Source organism: Salmo trutta, chromosome 6 (assembly GCF_901001165.1).
Source record: "Salmo trutta chromosome 6, fSalTru1.1, whole genome shotgun sequence".
NCBI classification, from domain to species: domain Eukaryota; kingdom Metazoa; phylum Chordata; class Actinopteri; order Salmoniformes; family Salmonidae; genus Salmo; species Salmo trutta.
The window spans coordinates 22,909,616-22,935,983 of record NC_042962.1 but is presented as its reverse complement, the minus strand read 5'-3'; the positions used below and the strand labels follow the sequence as shown (position 1 = coordinate 22,935,983).

Below are 26,368 nucleotides of genomic sequence, written 5' to 3'. Positions count from 1 at the left end.
TTTACTCTAAAACCTCATAACTAGTGACAGGACTTCCTGACCATGTGACCTGAGCTAAGGAAAACTCAACTGGGGCTCAGAGTTTTTCTGGTGTCATGTGGTCAGAAACAAAACTGAGGACCCTACAAATAAACGTTGCTATTTTACCGCCAATAGAGAACAAAACACTTTCCCACATTCTTAACGGATATTCAAAGGACAAAAGGGCTGTGAGTTTTTAATAACGTGTCTTGATTTGATTCATCTTAACAAAACACAACCCACCTCGTCTCTGCAGTTTGTTTTGGACCTCATCAGTTCTGATCTAGTCTACACTGAAGAACACACACGCGCCGGCACGCACAGAACTCGACACATACTGATCATTATTGGCAAGTTTGTTCTGGCCACGCTTTGGCTGGGAGGAGGTTATCAGATCTGTGCCTGAATCCTTCAGACATGCACACACGCACACCGTGTGAAAACAACCCCCCTGGGAGAGAGATCTAACTACAAGGCAAGCGTCTTGTTGTTGGGAATAAACGGTCGTGACCAATAGGGATATAGCTGGGACTCTAACAAGTGTCAAAAGCTGATACTTGGCTTTGGGCAAGGGCTCTGACAGGGCTAGATTCCTGTAATAGTAGAGCATCATAATCTAAAGGATGACGCAATGGAAAAGGATTTGCACAAATCACTCAGCTCCTATAAACTGGTATGCAGACTGTAGCTATGTGCCGAGTCAGCTTTTTCTTAAAGGGGAACTGCACCAGCTGACTTGGCCTCCTTTTTTGGTTTGCTTCTCGAGAAATGCGGGCGGCCATGACAGAAGCCCAAACGTGCGTTGGCTTGGGGGTGTGGTTTGTTGTGGAGTGTTTCTTGGGTGTGTCCTTGCCACCACCAAAGACATGCCCATTTGTCAGAACCTTGCCCGCAGCCGTACCCCGTCCCCAGTCAATCGCAACAAACCTCCTGCAGGTTGAGTTCAACAACTACAGGCAGATGTATGTATGGTAAAATGCCGAAGGAAGCTTTGAATAGGTCAGTCGCCTACAGAGTAATATGAGAAGATTGCAATTGCTGAATTTACGTAGATCTTCTAAACTGTTTTCACAGCTTTCAAATGTAGTAACAAACAACCTCGTATAATAAACAACCCTTTACATAAAACCATAGACGCAGTGTTCAGCGAATATAACAACCGACAACTTTCACTGTCATTATCCAGCTCGCTAAATAAGTATCTAGCTAATGTCAGCTGTGCTAACAATTTATTTTTAATTTAAAAAATTTTTATTTCACCTTTATTTAACCAGGTAGGCTAGTTGAGAACAAGTTATCATTTGCAACTGCAACCTGGCCAAGATAAAGCGTAGCAATTCGACACATACAACAACACAGAGTTACACATGGAATAAACAAAACATACAGCCAATAATACAGTAGAACAAAAGAAAACAAAAAAGTCTATATACAGTGAGTGCAAATGAGGTAAGTTAAGGCAATAAATAGGCCATGGTGGCGAAGTAATTACAATATAGCAATTAAACACTGGAATGGTAGATGTGCAGAAGATGAAATGTGCAAGTAGAGATACTGGGGTGCAAAGGAGCAAGATAAATAAATATATACAGTATGGGGATGAGGTAGGTAGAAAGATGGGCTGTTTACAGATGGGCTATGTACAGGTGCAGTGATCTGTAAGCTGCTCTGACAGCTGGTGCTTAAAGCTAGTGAGGGAGATATGAGTCTCCAGCTTCAGAGATTTTTGCAGTTCGTTCCGGTCATTGGCAGCAGAGAACTGGAAGGAAAGGCGGCCAAAGGAGGAAATGGCTTTGGGGGTGACCAGTGAGATATACCTGCTGGAGCGCATGCTACAAGTGGGTGCTGCTATGTTGACCAGTGAGCTGAGATAAGGCGGGGCTTTACCTAGCAGAGACTTGTAGATAACCTGTAGCCAGTGGGTTTGGCGACGAGTATGAAGCGAGGGCCAACCAACGAGAGCGTACAGGTCGCAATGGTGGGTAGCGTATGGGGCTTTGGTGCCAAAATGGATGGCACTGTGAGAGACTGCATCCAGTTTGTTGAGTAGAGTGTTGGAGGCTATTTTATAGATGGCATCACCGAAGTCGAGGATCGGTAGGATGGTCAGTTTTACGAGGGTGTGTTTGGCAGCATGAGTGAAGGATGCTTTGTTGCAATATAGGAAGCCGATTCTAGATTTAATTTTGGATTGGAGATGCTTAATGTGAGTCTGGAAGGAGAGTTTACAGTCTAACCAGACACCCAGGTATTTGTAGTTGTCCACGTTGTAGTTGTCCACGTTGTCCACGTAAGTCAGAGCCGTCCAGAGGAATGACGCTGAACGGGCGGGCAGGTGCGGGCAGTGATCGATTGAATAGCATGCATTTAGGTTTACCTGCGTTTAAGAGCAGTTGGAGGCCACGGAAGGAGAGTTGTATGGCAAGCTCGTCTGGAAGTTAGTTAACACAGTGTCCAAAGAGTGGCCAGAAGTATACAGAATGGTGTCGTCTGCATAGACGTGAATCAGAGAATCACCAGCAGCAAGAGCAACATCATTGATGTATACAGAGAAGAGAGTCGGCCCGAGAATTGAACCCTGTGGCACACCCATAGAGACTGCCAGAGGTCCGGACAACAGGCCCTCCGATTTGACACACTGAACTCTATCAGAGAAGTAGTTGGTAAACCAGGCGAGGCAATCATTTGAGAAACCAAGGCTGTCGAGTCTGCCAATAAGAATGTGGTGATTGACAGAGTCGAAAGCCTTGGCCAGGTCGATGAATACGGCTGCACAGTAATGTCTCTTATCGATGGTGGTTATGATGTCGTTTAGGACCTTGAGCGTGGCTGAGGTGCACCCATGACCAGCTCGGAAACCAGATTGCATAGTGGAGAAGGTACGGTGGGATTCGAAATGGTCGGTAATCTGTTTGTTAACTTGGCTTTCAAAGACCTTAGAAAGACAGGGTAGGATAGATATAGGTCTGTATCAGTTTGGGTCTAGAGTGTTATCCCCTTTGAAGAGGGGGATGACCGCGGCAGCTTTCCATTCTTTAGGAATCTCAGATGATACGAAAGTAAGGTTGAACAGGCTAGTAATAGGGGTTGCAAAAATTTCGGCAGATAATTTTAGAAAGAGAGGGTCCAGATTGTCTAGTCCTGCTGATTTGTATGGGTCCAGATTTTGCAGCTCTTTCAGAACATCAGCTATCTGGATTTGGGTGAAGGAGAAATGGTGGGGGCTTTGGCAGGTTGCTGTGGGGGGTGCCGGGCAATTGACCGGAGTAGGGGTAGCCAGGTGGAAAGCATGGCCAGCTGTAGAGAAATGCTTATTGAAATTCTTAATTATAGTGGATTTATCGGTGGTAACAGTGTTTCCTAGCCTCAGAGCAGTGAGCAGCTGGGAGGAGGTCTTTTCATTCTCCATGGACTTTACAGTGTCCCAGAACTTTTTTGAGTTAGTACTACAGGATGCAAATTTCTGTTCGAAAAAGCTAGCCTTAGCTTTTCTAACTGCCTGTGTATATTTGTTCCTAACTTCTTTGAAAAGTTGCATATCACGGGGGCTATTCAATGCTAATGCAGAACGCCACAGGATGCTTTATTGCTGGTCAATGGCAGACAGGTCTGGAGTGAACCAAGGACTATATCTATTCCTAGTTCTACATTTTTTGAGTGGGGCATGCTTATTTAAGATGGTGAGGAAGGCACTTTTAAAGAATAGCCAGGCATCATCTACTGACGGGATGAGGTCAATGTCATTCCAGCATACCCCGGCCAGGTCGATTAGAAAGGCCTGCTTTCAGAAGTTTTTTTGGGAGCGTTTGACAGTGATAAGGGTCGTCGTTTGGTCGCAGACCCATTACGGATGCAGGCAATGAGGCAGTGATCACTGAGATCTTGATTGAAAACAGCAGAAGTGTATTTGAAGGGCGAGTTAGTTAGGATGACATCTATGACGGTGCCTGTGTTTACGGATTTGGGGTTGTACCTAGTAGGTTCATTGATAATTTGTGTGAGATTGAGGGCATCAAGCTTAGATTGTAGGATGGCCGGGGTGTTAAGCATGTCCCAGTTTAGGTCACCTAGTAGCACGAGCTCAGAAGATAGATGAGGGGCAATCAATTCACATATGGTATTGAGGGCACAGCTGGGGGCAGAGGGAGGTCTATAGCAAGTGGCAACAGTGAGAGACTTGTTTCTGGAAAGGTGCATTTTTAGAAGTAGAAGCTTGAATTGTTTGGACTTGGATAGTAATACAGAACTCTGCAGGCTATCTTTGCAGTAGATTGCTACACCGCCCCCTTTGGCAGTTCTATCTTGGCGGAAAATGTTATAGTTAGACCGGGGCAGGCAAGCTAGCAGTTAGCAAACCGGGGCTAGCAAGTTAGCCTTTGGAGGACGTCGCGATGGGGGTAAGTCTGTTTTTGCCTCTTCGTGCGGTGACGTCGATAGACCAGTCGTGAAATTAGTAGGGTTCCAAGTAGTTCTAGATAGCTAGCAGGCCGGTTAGCAGAATGGGCCTTCAGCGGACGTCGCGCCTGAGGAGCCTGTTGGAATCCTCGGGCAGATTATGTCGGTATTCCAGTCGTAGAGGATCGGCGGGGTTCCGTGCCCCATACCGGCAGTAGAAGGGGTCCGGATATTGTAGCCCAGGAGTGGGCTTTGGTGGTAGCACAGGAGCCCTGGCAGAGCTAGCTTCAGGCTAGTTGGTGCCTGCTCCGGGATGGAAACGCTAGCCAGGAGTAGTCACCCAGGATTGCGGTTAGCTAGTTGCGAAGATCCAGATGAAAATGTTCAGAGTTTGCAGTAGGAATCCGGGAATATGGGGGAAAACGTGACTCAAACCAGAGCATAATGGACCTATTATATATATATATATACTGCTCAAAAAAATAAAGGGAACACTTAAACAACACATCCTAGATCTGAATGAAAGAAATAATCTTATTAAATACTTTTTTCTTTGCATAGTTGAATGTGCTGACAACAAAATCACACAAAAATAATCAATGGAAATTCAATTTATCAACCCATGGAGGTCTGGATTTGGAGTCACACTCAAAATTAAAGTGGAAAACCACACTACAGGCTGATCCAACTTTGATGTAATGTCCTTAAAACAAGTCAAAATGAGGCTCAGTAATGTGTGTGGCCTCCACGTGCCTGTATGACCTCCCTACAACGCCTGGGCATGCTCCTGATGAGGTGGAGGATGGTCTCCTGAGGGAACTCCTCCCAGACCTGGACTAAAGCATCCGCCAACTCCTGGACAGTCTGTGGTGCAACGTGGCGTTGGTGGATGGAGCGAGACATGATGTCCCAGATGTGCTCAATTGGATTCAGGTCTGGGGAACGGGCGGGCCAGTCCATAGCATCAATGCCTTCCTCTTGCAGGAACTGCTGACACACTCCAGCCACATGAGGTCTAGCATTGTCTTGCATTAGGAGGAACCCAGGGCCAACCGCACCAGCATATGGTCTCACAAGGGGTCTGAGGATCTCATCTCGGTACCTAATGGCAGTCAGGCTATCTCTGGCGAGCACATGGAGGGCTGTGCGGCCCCCCAAAGAAATGCCACCCCACACCATGACTGACCCACCGCCAAACCGGTCATGCTGGAGGATGTTGCAGGCAGCAGAACGTTCTCCACGGCATCTCCAGACTCTGTCACGTCTGTCACGTGCTCAGTGTGAACCTGCTTTCATTTGTGAAGAGCACAGGGCGCCAGTGGCGAATTTGCCAATCTTGGTGTTCTCTGGCAAATGCCAAACAGCCTGCACGGTGTTGGGCTGTAAGCACAACCCCCACCTGTGGACGTCGGGGCCCTCATACCACCCTCATGGAGTCTGTTTCTGACCGTTTGAGCAGACACATGCACATTTGTGGCCTGCTGGAGGTCATTTTGCAGGGCTTTGGCAGTGCTCCTCCTGCTCCTCCTTGCACAAAGGCGGAGGTAGCGGTCCTGCTGCTGGGTTGTTGCCCTCCTACGGCCTCCTCCACGTCTCCTGATGTACTGGCCTGTCTCCTGGTAGCGCCTCCATGCTCTGGACACTACGCTGACAGACACAGCAAACCTTCTTGCCACAGCTCGCATTGATGTGCCATCCTGGATGAGCTGCACTACCTGAGCCAATAGTGTGGGTTGTAGACTCCGTCTCATGCTACTACTAGAGTGAAAGCACCGCCAGCATTCAAAAGTGACCAAAACATCAGCCAGGAAGCATAGGAACTGAGAAGTGGTCTGTGGTCCCCACCTGCAGAACCACTCCTTTATTGGGGGTGTCTTGCTAATTGCCTATAATTTCCACATGTTGTCTATACCATTTGCACAACAGCATGTGAAATTTATTGTCAATCAGTGTTGCTTCCTAAGTGGACAGTTTGATTTCACAGAAGTGTGATTGACTTGGAGTTACATTGTGTTGTTTAAGTGTTCCCTTTATTTTTTTGAGCAGTATATATATATATATATATATATATATATATATAAAAATAATAATAGGTCCATTATGCTCTGGTTTGAGTCACGTTGTTCGAACTGGGGAGAGCTCTCCGAGCTAAAGGTTAGCTGATGACCGCTAGCAATGGTTTGCTGACTGATAGCTGGTAGGTAGTTAGCTGGCTAGCTTCAGTTGAGGGATTCCACATCCGAAGTAAATAGAAATACTTTAGAAAAAAAACAGATCCACGCCACATTGGGTGAGGCGGGTTGCAGGAGAGTATTTAGAAGTTGAGGTTTAGGAAAATATTTTAAAAAGATATGCGAAGAAAAGGATGTAAAAATATATATACAAGGGACACGACAGGACAAAGACGTCTGACTGCTATGCCATCTTGGACAAACATCAACAATGACCGTGATAATGATAAAAATATACATAACCAGATGTCTATGGTCTCGCTACCGGTATACATGGTAGGGCACTAGGGTCTTTCGGCAGGGCACGCAAACCATAGTTGGATGTGCGTCCTGCTGAAAGCATGAATTGTCGAATCGGATCCTGAGGCATGGTCAATCCATATTGGGCTTTTCAGTCTCAAAACGGCCGTGATCCTTTGAACGCATTGGGGGGCGATGAAACAACGGAGCCCTATTCAATGAAGAGAAGCGAAAAGGGCCGGAGGAGCGATTTGCACGTGGAGTTTGGCAAAAGGGGCCATGATTGTAATCCAAACCCAACCTTCATTTACTAGTTAGGGGCAGTCGCTCTTTAAACGTCATAGTACATCTACTACAGTTAGTTTGAACATGCATACCCTGAAGTTGGCTGTGAGACCTGTGTGTGGGTGTGTGTCTGTTCCTACAGGGTTATACGGCAGCATGTTGTCAGGTAGAGCAGACAGACTAACCTCACTCCCCCCTCCGGGTCTATTTTCACACATCAATCTCCAGGCCAGGCTGAGTCCCTGACAGTCAGAGGTCCAAGGGAGAGAAAGGGATAGGGAAAAGCTCAGGTTAGGAACCCATCCTCCTAGAGAATCTGGTGATAAATCACCTCTCTCCCGCTCCCTCTCTGCTTCTCTCTCCCAAGATTCTCTTCTTCGCTCTCTGCCTCTCACTCGCATGCTCTTTCTCTCTCACTCTCCTTCAGTTCATCTCACTCTCACCCTCTCTCTCACACCCTCTCACCCTTTTTCAGTTTCCCCCTCTCTCTGCCAGACTCTCGATTCCTCTACGCCAGCCTCTCTCTCCCAGGCTCTGGATCCCTCTACGCCAGCCTCTCTCTCCCAGGCTCTGGATCCCTCTACGCCAGCCTCTCTCTCCCAGGCTCTGGATCCCTCCACGCCAGCCTCTCTCTCCCAGGCTCTGGATCCCTCTACGCCAGCCTCTCTCTCCCAGGCTCTGGATCCCTCCACGCCAGCCTCTCTCTCCCAGGCTCTGGATCCCTCCACGCCAGCCTCTCTCTCCCAGGCTCTGGATCCCTCTACGCCAGCCTCTCTCTCCCAGGCTCTGGATCCCTCCACGCCAGCCTCTCTCTCCCAGGCTCTGGATCCCTCTACGCCAGCCTCTCTCCCAGTCTGTCGATCCCTCCACGCCAGCCTCTCTCCCAGTCTGTCGATCCCTCCACGCCAGCCTCTCTCCCAGTCTGTCGATCCCTCCACGCCAGCCTCTCTCCCAGTCTGTCGATCCTTCCACGCCAGCCTCTCTCCCAGTCTGTCGATCCCTCCACGCCAGCCTCTCTCTCCCAGGCTCTGGATCCCTCTACGCCAGCCTCTCTCTCCCAGGCTCTGGATCCCTCTACGCCAGCCTCTCTCTCCCAGGCTCTGGATCCCTCTACGCCAGCCTCTCTCCCAGTCTGTCGATCCCTCCACGCCAGCCTCTCTCTCTGAGGGTTAGGGTTATCCTGGCCACACCAGGCTGCTTGATTTCCAGACAATTAAAAGCTAGATAAACTACCTCCACTACCTCTCAGTCTACACAGGGTCATTCACTTCACACAACTCACTCACAAGAACTACAGCAAACACTAGACAATGACAGTCAGGTTAAACATACTGTACTGTAAAGCAAACTTTCAAGACTACTTCCCACTAATATCCATGTCATGTTCAGCTAATTGACACGGTTTCCAGTGAACAAGGTTTTATAAAGCGAAGACACACGACAACTAAAAGTAAATACTGCTAACTATTCAAGGATGATTTGTTGCAACCACTCAGGATTTACAGTAGTTTAGAGTTACGTCTTGACCTGTTATTCTGACTGAGATTTACAGCATATAGGATACAAGGCAAACATCCCCCTGTAGTGTTTATAATGCTACAGGGAACACTTAGTGACCTCACACCCTACAGCCAGGGTACTTACCGTCTTACAGACACGGTCCTACAAGGGGGTGGATACTGTATATGTCAGTGTCCGCCTCTCAGCAAAAGACGTGAGTGATGCGTTTACAGTGTGCCTGAGATAAACCTGCCATCTCCTCAGACCTCCTCCTCAGAGCCCCCCCCCCCCCCCCCCCCCACTTTTCCACTGTGGTTTGAAGGGGAGGGATTGTCAGATGAAGATGCATGGCGTCTGGGCTATGGATTCCCGTGTGTGTGTGTGTGTGTGTGTGTGTGTGTGTGTGTGTGAGAGAGAGAGAGTGTAGTCCCATCATTCCACACTGTTGCAAAGTAGCTGATGACAGGGTCTTTGTTTTCACTGGGGCTCACTGATGATCCCGGAGATAGGCCCAACTACCCATTCAAAACAAACCACACACGCACGCACAGACACACAAACCCACACACAGCTATCAACCACCTGAGACCACAAGACACAGTAATCATCAGAAAGACAATTACCTCAACTTACGGTCCTTCAAATCACCTTCATCAAGACAGGTATCAACTAATTCATCCGTAAAAGTGAATCACGTATCAGTTGTCAAGCTCATTACTGCAACAGCTATAGTATTACTAACTTTGACAAAGGAACCAACATTCATGCTCGATCTGAACGTTAAACTGTTTGAACAATAAACGTTCAATCTGAGGCGTTAAGTAACTAAGTGGTAAAGCGGTTGCAGACCTTGTTGTGCTCCTGTAGTGAAATATAGAGAGAATGTGTTTGTAGGCCACAGTGGTCTGGTCTGGTCCCCAGTACACTACACTCCCCAGAGACACACACACACACACACACACACACACACACTTAAGAGGATCAAATTAAGAATCAAAGTGTATTAGTCACGTACACAGATTTGCATATGTTATCAAAGGTGTAGCGAAATGCTTGTATTTCTAGCTCCAACAGGGGCAGTAACAGCTAGCAATACAAAACAATACACACATTGTCCAAAAAGTAAAAAGAAAGAAATGAAGAAATATCAGAATGAGCAATGTCAGAGTCCGGAATATACACTATATATAAATAAATACATGTAAATAACTAAATAATGGTATAGACAGTATATGAATAAAAAAGGTGTGTACAGCAGTAGTTATATAGGATCACCCATGACTAGAATACAGTATATACATATATAGTGGGTGAAACAGTAAGTAAACATTAAAGTGACCAGTACTCAATGATTATGTACATAGGACAACAGTCTCTAAGGGGCAGGGTGGAGTACCGAGTGGTAGCCGGCTAAAACAGTGACTAAGGTTCAGAGCAGGGTACTAGGCAGAGTCCAGCTAGTGGTAACTATTTAACAGTCTGATGGCCTGGACATAGAACAATGATCTTGGCCTTCCTGTGACACCGGGTGCTGAAGATGTCCTGGAGGGCAGGCAGCGTACCCCCGATGATGCGTTGGGCTGACCGCACCACCCACTGGAGAGCCCTGCGGTTGTGCACAGTCGCGCTCCCTCTGCGGTCTTCTGTAGTCCACGATCAGCCCTTCTGTTTTGAGGGAGAGGTTATTTTCTTGGCACCACTCCGCCAGGGATCTCACAGCCTACAGGGAGGAGGTCTCGTCGTTGTTGGTAATCAGGCCTACCACTGTTGTGTTGTCAGAAACCTTGATGATTGAGTTGTAGACGTGCGTGGCCATGCAGTCATGGGTGAACAGGAAGTAAAGTAGGCAGTTGAGCACGCTCCCCCATGGGGCCCCTGTGTTGAGGATCAGTGTGGCGGAGGGGTTGTTAACTACCTTCAACACTTGGGGTCAGCCCGTCAGGGATTCAAGGACCCAGTTGCACAGGGAGAGTTTCAGTCCCAGGGTACCTAGCTTAATGATGAGCTTGGAGGGCACTATCGTGTTGAAGGCTGAGCCGTAGTCCATAAACAGCATTCTTACATAGGCATTTCTCTTGCCCAGGAGGGATAGGGCAGTGTGAAGTGGAATGGCGATTGTGTCGTCCGTGGATCTGTTGAAGCGGTATGCCAATTGTAGTTGGTCTAGGGTGTCAGGTAGGGTGGAGGTGATAAGATCCTTAACTAGCCTCTCGAAGCACTTCATGATGACATAAGTGAGTGTTACGGGGCGATAGTAATTTAGTTTAGTTACCTTCACTTTCTTGGGTACAGGAACAATGGTGGACATCTTGAAGCAAGTGGGGACAACAGACTGGGATAAGGAGAAATTGAATATGTCCGTAAACACTCCAGCCAGCTGGTCTGCACACACTTCAGGGCCGGCAGCTTTGTGAGGTTTAGCATGCTTAAATGTCTTATTCAAGTCTGCCACGGAGGACAAGAGCACCCAGTCCTCGTGAGCGGCGGGGACCCACATCGAAAGGTCGACATTGTTTTCCTTGAAGAACGTTTGTCCAATTTAACTTCAGATTCCGACGTTTCACATTTCTAAGTTGCTCCAAACAAATGTCTAGGTGTTTTGGACATCCTGGGTTAACTTACATTTACATTTTAGTAATTTAGTAGACACTCTTATCCAGAGCGACTTACAGTAGAGTCCATACATTTTCATACTGAGAATCGAACCCACAACCTTATCGTTGAAAAGGCCATGCGCTACCAACTGAGCCCCACGGGACCACAACTTGAGGGTATTGGTTAGGGATAGGGATAAAACACAAAACAAATATTGAGTTCCCATAACTGATTTTATAAACGCAAACCCACGAAGCTGGAGCTCGCCACCCCCGTTCACATCGCCCTAGCAAAATCCAAGCCTACTTGATGGTAATAGCACTCAATGTTCCCTCTAGTGGCCGTTTTTGAAGGCACCTGCCGACATCCAGGGTACGAGGACAGACGTTGGATTTGAAGTGGATCTTGAGCGACCTGGCTGGTTGTACAGATGAACAAGATAACCCAGAAACGAAATACCAGATTAAGTCCCAAATGGCCCACTATTCCCTATATAGTGTACAACTTTTGACCAAGGATCCAGAGAAAGGACTCTGTTGAAATGTAGCGTACTATATAAGGAAAAGGGTGCCATTTGGAACACTGCTCCAATATTCTTTGCTTAAATCATTTCGAATTTGAGAAAAAAGTATCGTTGTTCTGTCTTCACAGGAAGGTTAAACTGTGGTGGGAGCTGAGTATCCCGTTTAGTGTTCAAGGGGTTACAGGGTGTGTGTGTGTGTGTGTGTGTGTGTGTGTGTCTGCGTGTGCGTCTGCGTCACTGCCTGTGTGCCTTCTGTGTCAGAGTTCTCAGGGTGGGGGGGAGCAGAGGGTAATGTGGTATTGATAGTTTATCACCTCCCCTCGCTGTAAGCCCTCTCTCTAACATCTGACCCGAGGCTCTCCTCCCAACGAGAACCAGACTTGGAGGAGCATCAGAAACATCAGTTGTGATGGAACGCTCTCAGCTTGTTGTTGAAACGTCCTGGAGGGGTTACCTTGGTGGTGGGCAATGTGTGTTTGATGAGAGAGCGAGCAAGCAAGAGAGAAAGAGTGAAAAAGAAGACAGATATCTGTGATGTGATGAGCTTGGCGGTATAAAGAAAGTGGGGAGAGGGATGCGAAGAGAAATAGATGGTTCTTGATGGAGGGTTGCGGCTCACTTAGCTAAATGGACCATGGCTCATCCCTCAATAGCCATAGTTCTCAGGGGAACAAATGGAACCAATTCACGTGCCTGGAGAGGAACCTCAGAGGCCCAGGAATCTCCTTCTGTACGTCCCAAACGACACCCTATTCCCTATATAGTGCACTACTTTTGAACAGGTCCAATAAGGAATAGGGCGCCATTTGGGGCATAACCCTTGGCTTTTCCCACATGCTGCATTCCTTCAGGAGAGGTCTAGCACGACTGCATATCTCTTCCTTCCCTTGGTTTTTAACATCTTAGCGTATAGACCAGGGATGTCAAACATACGGCAAGTGGTAGAATTTGATTGATTTATACAAATATTTTTTTTTTTATGTTTGGGGGAACAAACTCATTATGCTCTAAAATGACTAAAACCAAATTGAAACTATGCAGAATTGATAATGGACCTACATTCATACCGTTTGACTTTGTTCAGCTCGCTAATAATCACGGAAATGAAAGCTAGAAAGTCAGGAAGGATATAAATATAATTTTCTTTGTGCATTTTGATGGTGAGGAAATATAACATTTTCAGTGCAGTCCCCCGGACCTCGTTGAAGACCGAATGCGGCCCCCGGGGAAAAATTAGTTTGACCCCCCTGGTATAGACTGAAGGATTAATGTCTGCCTTTAACTTTCTCGCATGGAAAAGTTATATTTCCTGGATCAAGAGGCTTAGAACACAAAAGCAGGAGGTTCTGATATAGTATTTGACAAAGCAGCAGCCCCCAGCCACTAAACAGATGGGATGATTTCTATATGCACTGTATGTCAAGTAAATTGATCAAGACTTCGGTACAACTGTTTATCCTGTATTTGACAAGGAGCACCAACACTCGATTGACGCAATGAATGATAAACAAAAAGAGACTCTGGCCGCAAGTCCATACGGTCACGTTTTAAGGCCATGAAGGACAAACAAAAGCATGAAATGTTCTCTCCAATAGACGTGTTTCCTTGTCAAGCGTTCCAGCCACCGCTGCTGTAATTACCATTTACCCTGTGCATTGGCTGAGCGGGGCAGCTTCCTTCTGAGTCCAGCCCCGTCGCTCTGATCTGTCAACCTGAAAAATTACCAGGAGAGACTTCAAAGAGCCAGGTACACACACACACACTAGGGCCAGGTCTACTCACACACACCCCACACAGCAGAACACAAACAGCCAGGTACACACACACACACACACACACACACACACACACACACACACACACACACACACACACACACACACACACACACACACACACACACACACACACAGGCCAGGTTTATTCTCTCACACACAGGGGGCCAGAATACCTCTCTCTACCTTCATCTGCCTTCAGTTCCCATCCCAGGGCCAGGAGAGTAAAATACTTTTAGATGAAAATTGGTTTAATTAAAATGATTAAAATCCTTTGAGGATGGGGGTTGGTATAAAACAACATGCTGACAAGCATTACACATCTACACCTTCTTATAAACATGGGTTATGTCCCATATGGCACCCTATTCCCTATATAGTACCCTACTTTTGGCCAGGGGCCATGGAGCTCTGGTCAAAAATAGTGCACTATGTAGGGAATAGGGTTTCATTTGAGACGCAGGCCTGACGCACAATACTATTTTCCAACGTTGGACATATTCCATAATTGTTTGAGACATCAATAAAGAACTTTGTAGACAAATGTGAATACTTCAATGAATAGATGATTCAACAACAGGTCTCCGTCTTTCCCATCAGTGGGTTGTGTGTGTTTGTGTGTGTGTGTGTTCTTCCTGTGTTTTATGGTGTCTTGTGTTAGAATCATTTAGAAGCAGGCAAAAGGGAGAGAGGAACTGGAGTTTTACATGTCCTGCATGTGTAATCACTTAGAGAGGAGAGAAAGTGACAAAACAGTTATTATCCTGCTGAAGTTGAAATACTACCATTCATCATCATGTCCCATTCATTTACCTTCGCCCTCTCTGCATCTCTTTTATAACACAAATCCGACGGCTTCATCACGAATGCTCTTATCATCAAATACATCTGTTGAGAGCGAGAAAGAGAGAGTAAATGAGAAAGAGAAATTGAAAGAGATAGAGAGAAAAAGAAAGAGGGAGATAGGTGAAGAGAAATAGGGTATAGTTCAGCATTTCAGCAGTAGGAAAGTAGCAGATCAGAAGGCTAATATTAAAAAAGTCTTAAAGCCGGAATGTGAAATTGTGGGTCAGCCGCCCCATTCCACACCTGGGTTCAAACACAATTTGAAATCATTTCAAATACTTTAGCTGGGCTTGATAGAGCTTACCAAGAGAAATTAGAACCAATAGAATAGTCGCAAAACTGCAAACCCCGCCCATCTGGCACTCCAGGCAGGCTAAAGCAAACAGCAAAAGTATTGGAAAAGTTACGAATAGCCTTTGAACCCAGGTCTGCCCCATTTACACTCTTCTGGTCTGGAAAAGCTTTCCAGCTGTAACACCGACTACAATAACACACCCAGACACCAGCTGTAACACCGACTACAATAACACACCGTTGTTGAGAAGTCAACCGATATGGGAGCATGGAAATTACTAGACGTTTTACAGTGCAATAAGTCAGAGATGGGAGAGAAAGAGGGAGGGAGGGAGGGAGGGAGAGAGAGAGAGGGGAGTGGAGAGAGCTTGAACAGAGTATCAGTTATATTGGAGAGAGCAAACATAAGCTGTCCTCCTCCTTTCCCCTCTCCGCTCTCTCTCAGCGCTGAGACCTGCACACCAGGAGTGGGTGGAGGAGTTAGGTGTAACCCTATCCAACCAAACAGCTCCTTATCTGGCTAAGGATCAAACCTTCAGGAGCATGCTGTCATTTCTTCCCCCAGCTCTGACAACTTACATGGCCGTCCGTTTGGTGTGGACAGACCTGACTCTGTAAAGTTGTGTAACTCCTACACTTGGTGGAATGAATGCTCTCAACTAGTTCTGTTGGGAAGGGGAAGCTGTGAGTGCGGTGGCTGGTGGTCGGGTTGGAGGGGATATTAATACGGTGTTTACTTCACATACAGTGCCTTTCCTATTTTGTTGCATTACAACCTGTAATTAAATTACATTTTATTTGGATTTCATTTAATGGACATACACAAAATAGTCCAAATTTGTGAAGTGAAATGAAAAAAATGTAATCTTTCCAAACATTTAAAACTGAAAAGTGGTGCGTGCATATGTATTCAATCCCTTTGCTATGAAGACCCTAAATAAGATCTGGTGAAACCAATTACCTTCAGAAATCACATACTTAGTTAAATAAAGTCCACCTGCACGCAATCTAAGTGTCACATGATATGTCACATGATCTCAGTATATATACACCTGTTCTGAAAGGCCCCAGAGTCTGCAACACCACTAAGCAAGGGGCACCACCAAGTAAGCGTCACCATGATGACAAAGGAGCTCTCCAAACAGGTCAGGGACAAAGTTGTGGCGATGTACAGATCAGGGTTGGGTTATAAAAAAATAGAGACTTTGAACATCCTACAGAGCACCATTAAATCCATTATTTAAAAAAATGAAAGAATATGGCACCACAACAAACCTGCCAAGAGAGGGCCGCCCACCAACACTCACAGACCAGGCAAGGAGGGCATTAATCATTGAGGCAACAAAGAGACCAAAGATTACCCTGAAGGAGCTGCAAAGCTCCACAGCAGAGATTGGAGTATCTGTCCATAGGACCACTTTAAGCTGTACACTCCACAGAGCTGGGCTTTACAGAAGAGTGGCCAGAAAAAAAGCCATCGCTTAAAGAACAAAATAAGCAAACAGGTTTGGTGTTCGCCAAAAGGCATGTGGGAGACTCCCCAAACATATGGAAGAAGATACTCTGGTCAGATGAGACTAAAATGTAGCTTTTTGGCCATCAAGGAAAACGCTATATCTGGCGCAAACCCAACACCTCTCATTACCCCGAGAACTTCATCCCCACAGTGAAGCATGGAAGTGGCAGCAACATGCTGTGGTGATGTTTTTCATCTGCAGGGACTGGGAAACTGGTCAGAATTGAAGGAATGATGGATGGCGCTAAATACAGGGAAATTCTTGAGGGAAACCTGTTTCAGTCCTCCAGAGATTTGAGACTGGGACGGAGGTTCACCTTCCAGCAGGACAATGACCCTAAGCATACTGCTAAAGCAACACTCAGGTGGTTTAAGGGGAAACATTTAACTGTCTTGGAATGGCCTAGTCAAAGCCCAGACCTCATTCCAATTGAGAATCTGTGGAATGACTTAAAGATTGCTGTACAGCAGCGGAACCCATCCTAATTGAAATGGCTGGAGCAGTTTTGCCTTGAAGAATGGGCAAAAATCCTAGTGGCTAGATGTACCGAGCGTATAGAGACATACCCCAAGAGACTTGCAGCTGTAATTGCTGTAAAAGGTGTCTCTACAAAGTATTTACTTTTTTTTTGGGGGGGGGGGGTTGAAAATTTATGCACGCTCAAGTTGTGTTTCTTTGTCTTATTTCTTGTTTGTTCCACAGTAAAACATATTTTGCATCTTCAAAGTGGTAGGCATGTGTAAATCAAGTGATACAAACCCTACCAAAAGTACATTTTAATTCCAGGTTGTAAGGCAACAAAATAGGAAAAATGCCAAGGGGGGTGAATACTTTTGCATGCCACTGTAGGTAGACAGCCTTGGGTAACCTGAATGTAGGAACCTTTTTTTAATTAATTTTTTATTTCACCTTTATTTAACCAGGTAGGCAAGTTGAGAACAAGTTCTCATTTACAATTGCGACCACGGCCAAGATAAAGCAAAGCAGTTCGACACATACAACAACACAGAGTTACACATGGATAAAACAAACATACAGTCAATAATACAGTAGAAAAATAAGTCTATATACAATGTGAGCAAATGAGGTGAGATAAAGGAGGTAAAGGCAAAAAAGGCCATGGTGGCAAAGTAAATACAATAAAGCAAGTAAAACACTGGAATGGTAGATTTGTAGTGGAAGAAAGTGCAAAGTAGAAATATAAATAATGGGGTGCAAAGGAGCAAAATAAATAAATAAATACAGTAGGGGAAGAGGTAGTTGTCTGGGCTAAATTATAGATGGGCTATGTACAGGTGCAGTGATCTGTGAGCTGCTCTGACAGCTGGTGCTTAAAGCTAGTGAGGGAGATATGAGTCTCCAGCTTCAGAGATTTTTGCAGTTCGTTCCAATCATTGGCAGCAGAGAACTGGAAGGAGAGATGGCCAAAGGAGGAATTTGCTTTGGGGGTGACCAGAGAGATATACCTGCTGGAGCAGGTGGGTGCTGCTATGGTGACCAGTGAGCTGAGATAAGGGGGGACTTTACCGAGCAGGGTCTTGTAGATGACCTGGAGCCAGTGGGTTTGGCGACGAGTATGAAGCGAGGGCCAGCCAACGAGAGCATACAGGTCGCAGTGGTGGGTAGTATATGGGGCTTTGGTGCCAAAACAGATGGCACTGTGATAGACTGCATCCAGTTTATTGAGTAGGGTATTGGAGGCTATTTTGTAAATGACATCGCCAAAGTCGAGGATCGGTAGGATGGTCAGTTTTACAAGGGTATGTTTGGCAGCATGAGTGAAGGATGCTTTGTTGCGAAATAGGAAGCCAATTCTAGATTTAACTTTGGATTGGAGATGTTTGATGTGAGTCTGGAAGAAGAGCTTACAGTCTAACCAGACACCTAGGTATTTGTAGTTGTCCACATATTCTAAGTAAGAACCTTCCAGAGTAGTGATGCTGGACGGGCAGGCAGGTGCGGGCAGCGATCGGTTGAAGAGCATGCATTTAGTTTTACTTGTATTTAAGAGCAGTTGGAGGCCACGGAAGGAGAGTTGTATGGCATTGAAGCTCGTCTGGAGGGTTGTTAACACAGTGTCCAAAGAAGGGCCAGAAGTATACAGAATGGTGTCGTCTGTGTAGAGGTGGATCAGAGACTCACCAGCAGCAAGAGCGACATCATTGACCTTATGGGCCCTGGTCCAAAATAGTGCACTATATAGAGATTAGGGTGCCAGTTGGGACATCATAGAGAAAAAGGGAAACGAGGAAAAATCGTCTACGGGATAAAGGTGACAGTTCACTACAGCAACCTACTGAAGAATGATTTTGAGACTAATGTCTCAAATGGTTCCCTATTCCCTATGTAGAGCACACTACATGTGACCCGGTCCTATAGAGTGCCGTTTGGGATGCAACCTTATTGAAACTGTTCAAACTTCATGTTAGGCTTACTGGGAGTAAGAACTTCTTTGTCTTCAGGACACTTTTACATTAAGCCATGTGTCTGGTCTGGCCATCTTCATTATCCAATGAACTTCATGACTAACTCACCTTGATATAAATGCAGCATGTAACGTTTTGGTCTCGTGCTCCATGAGATGAAATAAAAGATCCCAGCAATTTTCCATACGCACAAAAAGCTTATTCCTATGTAATTTTGTTCAGATATTTTTTGACATCCCTGTTAGTGAGCATTTCTCCTTTACCAAGATTATCCATCCACCTGACAGGTGTGGCATATCAAGAAGCAGATTAAACAGCATGATAATTACACAGGTGTGTGTACACTTGTGCTGGGGATAATAAGAAGGCCACTCTAAAATGTGCAGTTTTGTCACACAGCACAATGCCACAGATGTCTCAAGTTGAGGGAGCGTGCAATTGGCATACTGATTGCAGGAATGTCCAACAGAGATGTTGCCAGATATTTTAATGTTACATTCTCTACCATAAGCCACCTCCAACATCATTTTGGATAATTTGGCACTACGTCCAACCGGCCTCACAACCCAGGCCCACCCATGGCTGATAAATTAGGCCCTAATCTATTTATTTCAATTCACTGATTTCCTTATATGAACTTTAACTCAGTAAAATCGTTGAAATTATTGCATGTTGTGTTTATGGCCTTCCCTGTAGCTCAGTTGGTAGAGCATGGTGTTTGCAACACCAGGGTTGTGGGTTCGATTCCCACGGGGGGCCAGCACAGGAAAAAAAAAAAAAAAAAAAAAAAAAAATGTATGAAATTGTATGAAATGTATGCATTCACTACTGTAAGTCGCTCTGGATAAGAGCGTCTGCTAAATGACTAAAATGTAAATGTAAATGTTTATATTTTTGTTCAGTATACATTATCTACAGCAGACATTTATATTGTGCCATCTATCTGAACATTTCCAAATGTTTTGGATGTACTCACCAAACTTTATGGTAAACATTCTGTGAGTATGAAGGAGACATTTACATTAAAGCTATTTATCTTGCCATCTCTAGCTGTTTTTTCAGGTGTGTGTGTGCATATGTGTGTTACCTGACTGAGACCTGTAGATGACTGAACCATCTGGGAGCTGCAACCTGAGAACTTGGTGGAAGAGGAGCAGCAGGGGCTGAGACAGGACACACGCGCACACACTAAAAAAAGAACAGAGAAGTGGGTCCTTTAACAAATGATAGTAGGTAACCACTGCATTACCTGTGTGTAATCTAGTGAAAGCCACCAGCTGCGTTGTGTTTCCTTGTCTGTGTCCTTAATGGCACCCTATTCCCTATATAGTGGACTACTTTGACCAGGACCCATAGGGTTCTAGTCAAAAGCAGTGCCTGTCATAAAGAATAGGATGCCATTAGGAACGCAGTCCTTGTCACAGATTACTTCAAAGAGATAACCCCAGGAGGATAGAATCACAACACTAAACCAGATGCCCGTCTACAAACCCATTTCCATAGTTCTAAGGGAAGGGAACACTGCTGCTACCTCGCTCTATCAAATTTGATTCGTCACATGCTTTGTAAACAGGTGTAGACTAACAGTGAAATACTTGCTTACGGGCTCTTCCCAACTATACAGAAAGAAAGTAAATAGAGAAATAATACAAAAGTAAAACATGTAATAATAAAAGTAATAATATATAATCGATGTGCAGGGGTACGAGGTAATTGAGGTAGATATGTACATATAGATACGGGTAAAGTGACATAATAAACAGTAGCATCAGCTTATATGATGAGACAAAAGTGAGTGCAAAAAGGTTCAATGCAGATAGTTAAATAGTTGACAATTTCTAGGGCCTTCCTCTGTCACCGCCTGGTATAGAAGTCATGGATGGCAGGGAGCTTGACCCCAGTGATGTATTGCGCTGTACGCAGTTCCCTCAGTAGCGCCTGGTGGTCTGATGCCAAGCAGTTGCCATACCAAGTGGTGATGCAGCCAGTCAGGATGCTCTCGTTGGTGCAGCTGTATCACTTTTTGCGGATCTGAGGGACCATGCCAAATCTTTTCAGCCTCCTGAGGGGGAAGAGGCATTGTAGTGCCGTCTTCATGACTCTGTTGGTGTGTGGACCATGATAGGTCCTTAGTGATGTGGACACCAAGGAACTTGCAGCTCTCGACCTGCTCCACTACAGCCCTGTCAATGTGAATGGGGGCATGCTCGGCCCTCCGTTTCCTATGGTCCACGATCAGCTCCTTTGTCCATAGCTTACTGAGGAGCTTGGAGGGCACTATGGTGTTGAACGCTGAGCTGTAGTCAATAAACACCATTCTCACATAGGTGTTCCTTTTGTCCAGGTAGGAAAGGGCACTGTGGAGTGCAATAGAGATTGCATCATATGTGGATATTTCAGGGCAGTATGCGAATTGGAGTGGGTCCAGGATGTCTGGTAGGATGGTGTGGATGTGAGCCATGACGAGCCTTTCAAAGTATTTCATGGCTACATGTCAGTGTTACGGGTCGATAGTCATTTAGACCGGTTATCTTGGCGTTTTCGGGCAAAGGGACTATGGTAGTCTACATGAAACATGTAGGTATAGAGACTGGATCAGGGAGATGTTGAAAATGTCAGTCAAGACACATCCCAGCTGGTCAGTGCATGCTCCGAGTATGCATCCTGGTAATCCATCTAGCCCTGCGGCTGAATTCAAATCAAATGTTATTAGTCACATGCGCCGAATACGACAGTGAAAGGCTTACAGTGAAAGGCTTACTTACAAGCCCCTAACCGACAATGCAGTTTAAAGAATAAGAATAAGAAGTAAAAGTAACAAGTAATTAAAGAGCAGCAATAAAATAACAATAGCGAGACTATATACAGGGGGTACCGGTACAGAGTCAATGTGCGGGGGCACCGGTTAGTTGAGGTAATTGAGGTAATATGTACATGTAGGTAGAGTTAAAGCGACTATGCATAGATAATAACAGAGAGTAGCAGTGGCGTAAAAGAGGGGGGGCAATGCAAATAGTCTGTGTAGCCATTTGTTTCGATGTTCAGGAGTCTTACGGCTTGGGGGTAGAAGCTGTTTAGAAGCCTCTTGGACCTAGACTTGGCGCTCCGGTACCGCTTGCCATGCGGTAGCAGAGAGAACATTCTATGACTAGGGGGGCTGGAGTCTTGACAATTTTTATGGCCTTCCTCTGACACTGCCTGGTATAGAGGTCCTGGATGGCAGGAAGCTTGGCCCCAGTGATGTACTGGGCCGTACGCACTACCCTCTGTAGTGCCTTGCAGTCGGAGGCCGAGCATTTGCCAAACCAGTCAGGATGCTCTCGATGGTGCAGCTGTAGAACCTTTTGAGGTTTAAACTGAAGTGAAGACTAAATTCAGAACCTCTCTAAAGACAGTAGAAGTTGATACAAGTGCTTGTTTATGGTTAAAAGTAGAACCTGTTCTAAACTTCTCCACAGTTCTTTCCACAGGTCTACACAGTGTATTCTGGAATAGATGGCTCAAAAACAATAGGGAAAATATTACTAGATTCCGAGAACTTCAACAATAATACAGAACTTCTCACAAATAATACAACTACTCAAGATATTAATCAAAGACAAATTAATAGGTGACTGCAAATCAATCATTTGGAGCAAGTATCTAAACATGTCAGAATATGTCGATTTTTTTGGAGCAATGATAGGATTCACTTCTCCATTTTGGATCTTCACCGACTCGTTTCCTGTACACAGTTTCGTAAATCATAATTCATATAGAGGAACCTGGCACTGTCTGGTTAAGCCATTTTCATTACCGAATGAACTTCAAGACAAACTCGCTTCATGTATTGCTCACTATATTATCTACAGCAGACATTTACATTGAAGCCATCTATCTAAACATCTCCAAATGTTTTAGATGTACTCACCAAACTTGTTGGTAAACTTTCTGTGAGTATGGGTGGTAGGTAGCCCAGCGGTTAAGGAGTTAGACCTGTTGCCGAAAGGCGGCCTGTTTGAATCCTGGGCCGGGCGCTGGAAAAAAGAGGGGAAATTGATCTGGCAACTGGAGGGCTGCTGGGATCATATCCTAACAACAATCTCCTACCGTTGCACCCTTGAGCAAAGCCATTAACCCCGCAACATGCTCACCATTCAGGGGCGTTGCACTGCAGCTTGATCCTGTGCTCCTCTCAACGGTGTGTCTGTATGGTGTGTGGGGGGCAGTGGAGGCTCCTCAGAGGAGGAAGGGGGGGACCATCCTCCTCATTGAATTTCATAAAAATGTAAATTGTAAAACATTAAAAACATATCCTTTTTAGATCAAACTATACTAAACATAATCACGTCACCAAATAACTGATTAAAACACACTATTTTGCAAAGAAGGTCTACAGTAGCCTCAACAGCACTCTGTAAGGTAGCACCATGGTGTAGACAGAGGACAGCAAGCTTCCGTCCTCCTCTGGGTACATTGCCTTCAATACAAAATCTAGGAGGCTCATGGTTTTCACCCCCTTCCATAGACTTAGACAGTAATTATGACAACTTCCGTAGGACATCCTCCAGCCTATCAGAGCTCTTGCAGCATGAACTGACATGTTGTCCACCCAATCAAAGGATCATATAATTAATCTAGTACAGAAAGTATAAACTACAGCCAGCTAGCACTGCAGTGTATAAAATGTGGTGAGTACTTGACTCAAACAGAGAGAAAGACAATAGTTTAATAACAGTTTTGAACAAATTCATTTCTTCCAAAATGGAGGTGAGAAAGAGAGAGAGAGAGAGAGATTGTGATTTTTTCCCAGTTGCACTTACTTAGCTAGCAAATGCAGCTAGATAGTTTAGCCTACTGAAACACCCTGCTCAAACAGAAGGATGCTATGTTAGCTAGCTGGCTATGACTTTCCAACACAACACTGGAACACTTCTAAGTCAAGGTAAGCTTTTGGTATTACTGTCACGGTTGTCGTCTTCGTCTTCTGACGATAATGCGAAATCGTCATCTGAAAAGGTAGACCAATACGCAGCAGGTACGTGTATGCTCATCTTGATTTTTATTTAACTACAAAAATGAACATACAAAATAACAAAAACGAAACGAACGAACAACTACAAACAGTCTGGTAAAGCATATGGCTTACACACAGAACAATCACCCACAAATAACAACCACAAACACACCCTAATATATGGGACTCTCAATCAAAGGCAGATAGACAACACCTGCCTTCAACTGAGAGTCCCAACCCCAATCAACACAACATAGAAACACACTCACCAGACTAGACATAGAAATACATAAACAGACTATAAACCAAAACCCCGGAAATACTAAATCAAACACCCTTTAACCAAACACACCACCCTGAACCACATAAAACAAATACCCTCTGTCACGTCCTGACCAAACTACAATACTAATTAACCCTTATACTGGCCAGGACGTGACAATTACCAATTTATTGCCACTGGGTCCCACTGGTGTAACTGCTTACTGAGTGTACGCTAACGTTACTGCATGATTGTAGCGGGTTTACTTCTTTAGCTATGCTGACTATGATGTTACTTTAGCTAATATGGTGACAGGGATGTAGGCTGTTTGTATAGGTTAGTCTTGGAAAGTTTTTGTTTGCCTGGTCACATACAGTACAGCTGATTTGTTGTGCATTGAAGTCCACAAGCGAAGGGAAGAGAAGGAATACAACGTGACTGTTATGAGAGTGAACTCTGTTTATACGTGATCAGGGGTATATTCATTCCGCCGATTCTGTTGCAAAACGTTTCTTAACGGAAGCAAACAGAACAATAACGGGGATAAACATCCCTGAATTTGTCCAATGGAAACTCTTGTTTGCATCTGTTGGACTACTGATTACACCCTATACCAGCTAGATGCAGGCAAGACTGTGCACGGCGGTATTGAATGTCACTGTCTGTCACCTCAAATCTCTCGACCTGTGTGCACCTACGTTGTAAACTTTCATTCGTAGGCTAGCAACCTCATGATGGGTATAGGGAAAATTAGAGTATCATGTAGTAGCCTAAACCTATCGCTGTTACATTGAACTGGGTGAATCAAATATGAATGAGAGAATCGTCCTCCCTCAACTTAATCGGCACTGACCGCCACTGGTGAGGGGGGTGGAGAAAATAAAGAGAACAGAAGACATTTCCGTTGTTCGCTGTGACTACGGACAATAAAGTTGTATTGTATGAAGGAGACATTTATATTACATCTATTTATCATTCCATCTCTTAATGTATTTTTCAGGTGTGTGTGCATGCGAGTATAGGTGTGTGTGTGTGTATGTTACCTGACTCTACTGACTATGACCTGTAGATGACTGAACCATATGGGAGCTGCAACCTGAGGACCTGGTGGAAGAGGAACAGCAGGGGCTGAGACAGGGCGCACACACACACACACACACACACACACACACACACACACACACACACACAGAACCACTAAAACAATTACAGAGAAGTGGTTCCTTTGACAAATGATAGTAGGTAACCACTGCATTACCTGTTAGCCACAACAGCCAGCCAGTGTGTAATCTAGTGAAAGCCACCAGCTATGGTGTGTTTCCTTGCCTGCATCCTAAATGGCATCATATTCCCTATATTGTACACTACTTTGACCAGGGCCCATAGGGTTCTAGTCAAAAGTAGTGCCCGACATAGGGAATAGGATGCCATTTGGGACACAGTCCTTGTCACAGATTACTTCAAAGAGATAACCCCAGGAGGTTAGAATTACAACACTAAACCAGATGCCTGTCTACAAATCCATTTCCATGCTTTTCAATAGTTCTAAGGGAAGTGAACACTGCTGCTCTCCAGCCAAGATGCATGAATTGAGGAGAAACTGAAGTGAAGACAAAATGTAGCACCTCTCTAAAGACAGTAGAAGTTGATACAAGTGCTTGTTTATGGTTAAAAGTAGAACCTGTTCTGAACTTCTCCACAGTTCTTTCCACAGGTCTACAGAGTATATTCTGGAATAGATGGCTCAAAAAACAATAGGAAAAGTATTACTAGATTCAGAGGCCTCCAACAATAATACAGAACTTCTCATAAATAATACAACTACTCAAGATAATAATCAATAATAATCAAGACAAATTCATAGGCGACTGCAAATCAATCATTTGGAGCAAGTATCTAAACATGTCAGACTATGTTGAAAAATAGCATTTTTTACTGTAATGATAGGATTTACTTCTCCATTTTGGATCTTCACTGACTCGTTTCCTGTACACAGTTTCCAGAATCATAATTCATATAGAGGAAGCTGACACAGAAGGTTGTAGATTGTAAATCGTACAATATGTAAGGTAACTCTAGCCCACCGTGTTTAAAATCCCAGAAGAGGAGAGGCACCACCTCATCCGTCCACGTTACGGATGTTAGCTACAGTCGAAAAGGGTCACTACAAGTGCAGGAAAATGTTTACGTCCCAAATGGCAACCTGTTCCCTATAAAATTCTTTCTTTTTGCAATACTTTTAACCAGTGCTCAAAAGCAGTGCACTAGTTAGGGTATAGGGTGCCATTTGTGATGCAGACAGGCCAATGCTTCACGTTTTAAAAGATTTGTAAACTGATCCCCATTTGAAATGGAATCAGCTTCAGAGCCGAACATGTCTGTAATAAAGAGAGATAGCCTGAAAGCCATGAACTACTGAACACAGGGAATAAGTCCCAAGTGGCACCCTATTCCCTACATCG

General features: G+C 45.0%; 2 protein-coding genes across 5 annotated transcripts in view; both read right to left on the bottom strand.

Annotated features, from left to right (window-relative positions):
• sulf1 (sulfatase 1) overlaps nt 1-22,994 on the bottom strand; it is a 121,542-nt gene extending 98,548 nt beyond the window's left edge. For 2 of the 4 annotated variants that reach the window (XM_029755791.1, XM_029755793.1), the window contains exons 1-3: nt 22,782-22,994; nt 22,559-22,664; nt 19,736-19,836 (exon numbers count right to left, since the gene is read on the bottom strand). Coding sequence is in view for 1 of the 4 variants with exons in the window: in XM_029755790.1 (XP_029611650.1) it covers nt 14,379-14,395 (17 nt within the window). In the remaining 3 variants the exon portion in view is untranslated. Of the gene's footprint in view, nt 1-14,378; nt 14,454-19,735; nt 19,837-22,558; nt 22,665-22,781 lie in introns of those variants that run through there. The other 2 variants (XM_029755790.1, XM_029755794.1) reach the window with 2 other exon arrangements.
• A 1,661-nt stretch (nt 22,995-24,655) lies between these two features.
• c6h8orf34 (chromosome 6 C8orf34 homolog) overlaps nt 24,656-26,368 on the bottom strand; it is a 246,429-nt gene continuing 244,716 nt past the window's right edge. Inside the window, exon 16 of the mRNA XM_029755795.1 lies at nt 24,656-25,010. Within this exon, the coding sequence (XP_029611655.1) occupies nt 24,956-25,010 (55 nt within the window). The 3' untranslated portion in view covers nt 24,656-24,955. The remainder of the gene's footprint in view (nt 25,011-26,368) is intronic.